This window comes from Perognathus longimembris, chromosome 9 (assembly GCF_023159225.1).
Source record: "Perognathus longimembris pacificus isolate PPM17 chromosome 9, ASM2315922v1, whole genome shotgun sequence".
In the NCBI taxonomy this organism is placed as follows: Eukaryota; Metazoa; Chordata; class Mammalia; order Rodentia; family Heteromyidae; genus Perognathus; species Perognathus longimembris.
In genome coordinates, this window is record NC_063169.1 from 9,588,973 (window position 1) to 9,592,514 (window position 3,542).

General features: G+C 47.2%; 1 protein-coding gene across 1 annotated transcript; it reads right to left on the reverse strand.

Moving 5' to 3' along the window:
- Window positions 1–2,538: 2,538 nt before the first annotated feature.
- On the reverse strand, window positions 2,539–2,825 carry LOC125357734 (protein BRAWNIN-like). The gene has a single exon (XM_048354668.1). It carries the CDS (start codon window positions 2,823–2,825, stop codon window positions 2,622–2,624), a length of 204 nt encoding a protein of 67 aa, XP_048210625.1. The 3' UTR covers window positions 2,539–2,621.
- Window positions 2,826–3,542: the final 717 nt, after the last annotated feature.

A 3,542-nucleotide genomic window follows, 5' to 3' on the forward strand; every position in this document is an offset into this window, starting at 1 on the left:
ACAGATGGGGAAACTAAACCAAGCACTGTTGTCAATGTGGCGTCAGGACAGAACGTGCTCACAGTGATTCACCAGCTCCGCTTACAGGACGAGGTCTGTGGCAGCTCACTTCCCTCAAGATTCCTCTTTAGGAGCTGGGTCTCTTGTGGAAATGGGGCATTTCGTGGGTGAGAAATACAAGTGCAGTGTGGATGAGGATAGGTGCTGCTTGTTTAGTCTGAAGTCCAGAGAGATGAGCTTTCCTTAGGCAAGCAATTAAAAACAAGGAGAGCCCCAAATTTTGGATGTTGTTTATATTTCTAGAAGCAAAGGCAAAGAAGAGAAAAATCAATTTTACTGGTGAGTTGCTAGTGGAATGATGACATTTGATCCAAGATTATAGGAATGATTTGTGATGGTGATTTTAGTGATACCAAAAATACTTCTCTTAGGACAAAAGGAACCAGTTTCAGTAGCTTGTACTTGAAATCACAGCTCTTCTGAAGGTAGAGGAGGAAGTTCCCTGTGGGCCCAGCTGAGCAGAGTTCTGAGACCTCATCTCAACCACTGAAGCTGACCTTGGTGGTTCATACCTGTCATCTGGTACTTGCCACACTGGTTCTGGCACAAACATAACACCATGCACCAAAAATGAGTAAATCAAAAGATTGAGGCTCAAGTAAGGGAGTGGCTAGCAGGAACAAGCCCCTGAGTTCAAGCTTAAGTATGGAAATTACCCCCCAAAGTAAAATGCTTCACCTGTTTGTTTTGGCATCAGGAGTCTTGCTGTATAGACAGCAGGAATTTGTGTTCAAGGACTTTCTTCTTAGCCCCTCCTGCTGACATCACAGTTGTGCTCCACACCCCCAGTCTGGAGCCTGCCTCTTGCAGCCTTGCCTCACTTGCTAGGGCGCTGGCCTCCAGTGTAAAGCTCTGAGGCAGTGCCTGAGCCCTGAGATCAATCAGATAATGCATTTGCAACACACATGTTCTACAGCGAAGCCCTTCCTTCTTTTAGAAATGCTGAAATGTTTCTAGGATTACAAAGATAAATATCAAAAAGAAGTTGCACAGGTTTTCAAAATGGTGGGTGGATAGTAGTATGATTTTGATATTTTCCAAATATCCAGTAATGTTCCCCTTTATGCCCAAGGTCCAAAGCCACCTGTTCCAGCACCCGGTGTCAGCAGCACTTGGGGCCCTTCCTCTCTGAAAATGCCTCTTGTGGCACCTTTAACGGGGTCATTCCGTACCTCTGCAGCCTGCACGGAGGGCTCCCTCCTTCTTTAGGACATGGCTCCATCACACGCATGGCATGGATACACATGCTGTCATGACCTGGACCCAGGCTGTCCTGTGAACCATGGAGGTGCGCACTCATCCCTGATCCTCGGCAGGCCCTCACACCAGCCTGCATCCCTCAGCCTCATCCCAGTGGCGCCCAGCACTGTGCTCAGGGCTCAGGTCCAGCATGGAGGGAAGAGGTGCAGTCATGGCAACCTTGAGTCAGTGGAAAGATGGCGGGGACGGGGGCGGCAGGTCTCTTTAGGATCCTCACGAGGGAGGGAGAGCCAGGCCTCCAGAAGGACAACCCCAGGGCCAGCGGGGCTTTCTGTCTGCAGGCAAGGGGCAGCTGTGGGCAGCACACGCCAGACCTGCATTCCAGGACACATCAGGAAATTGGTGAGAGGCCTACCCTAATGACCTCATGTTAACCACGCTAATAAAGATCCAAGGAGGTCACATTCACAGGTAAGTAGTTCACCCTTAACAGTGCTCATTCAAATGTTTAGGTGAATTTACATGTACTTTGTTTTTTTTTTTATTTTACTGTTTTATTCAGGGGCTCAAACTCAGGGTGTGTGGACACTATCTTTTTAGCTTTTTTGCCCAAAGCTTATGTTCTACCACTTTAGCCACACCTCCATTTCCACTGTTTTGGTGGTTAATTGGAGGTAAGAGTTTCAAGAACTTTCCTGCCTGCCTGGGCTGGCTTTGAACTGTGATCCTCAGATCTCAGTGTCCTGAGCCAACAGTGCCCTGACATGTGTGTGTGTGTGTGTGTGTGTGTGTGTGTGTGTGTGTATCATTTATTTAAAAAGTCAATACCAATTTGAATTTGGTTTCTGAAATCTACAGTTTCTCAAATTTTGTAGCATTTTTGGCAGATCACGTCACAGTGTTATGATATTCTAGACACATCTCCAAGAGAACATTTGACTTAATCAAGTTCAATACAAGTACTTCCAATATTTAGAGAAATATTAACTTAGGTCCCATACACTCTTTTTTTTTAAACTATGTTTAAGTTTGTAGTTCCCATCTGCCATTATACTCAAGCTAATTCAGAGAAAATCCAGAAGTAAAATGGAAGGAAACATGGCAAATGATCTCTCTTACATGATATACAAGACTAGCCATCTTCCAGTCCACATGCAAAAGGCTGAGCATAGGCAGTTTGGCGTTTTGGTCAACCCATAATGAAAAGTTCACCTAATCAGTGAATATAGACAAAGCACCAATTCACTATGAGCATAGCATTAGGTGCTTAGCCACAAGTAGTTTGACACAATAAGTCATGTTTAGTACATATTTAAGACTTCTATTCACAAAATTCTTGGCATCATTGAGTTCCACAGTTTTTATTGCTTTGCGACCTGAGGTTTGTGTTGTCTCTCTTTTAGTCCCAAGAGCTCTGTTTTGAGTTCTCCAGGCTTTGGTGGACTTTCAGGTCTTGTCAGGTCGGGCCGGTAGTAACTGTGCACCACTTGGGCACTGGCACACATGGCCAGGAGGCTGGCCGCTGCCATTTTCAGATAACTAGGCCAGGACATGCCCGCAGGCATGGTGGAAGGCTGGCAGGAGGGAAAAGGGGCAGTGTTAGAAGGTTCTAGGCCCACGATCCGCCCCACAGCTATAGGGGCTCGGGGTGCTCTCCTACCCCCACGCACGGAGGCCTGCCTTCTCGGCCATGACACGAGGTCACTGAGAGGACGGATGGTTGGCAGGGGACAAATGAAACCTTAGGGCCTTGATCGGCCAGGGAGGGGCGCTCCACGTGCAGAACCGCAGGCCCTCTGCCCGCCAACCCGGCCCCTTTGTTTTTTGGGGTTTTTTTGGACAGTCCTGGGTCTTGCTATGAGGGCCTGAACACTGGGGCTTCCTTTCCTCAAGTCTAGTACTCTACCACATGAGTAACAGTAACATTCCCCCCCCCTTTATATTTATGTGGTGCTGAGGAATTGAACCCAGGGCTTCATGCACGTTGGACAAGCACTCTACCGAAAAGCCACATTCCCAGCCAGGGAGGAGGATTGTGTTGTTGTTTTGATGACCTACCTGCTCTTCGTTATCCCAGCATGATGTTCTCCATGGCTGTAAACCATAGAGCTATATCCAGAGGAAAATCAGACCTGACCTGAAACCTCCAGAGTTGTCAACCAAAACAAGTCTTTCTGATTTTCAAGTTGACTGTTGATATTGGTCGTGCGATTTGCATGCTGAGGACACAGATTCCATCCTGAACCCTAAGAAGCAGCTCCTCACGCTGACAATAATGCTGA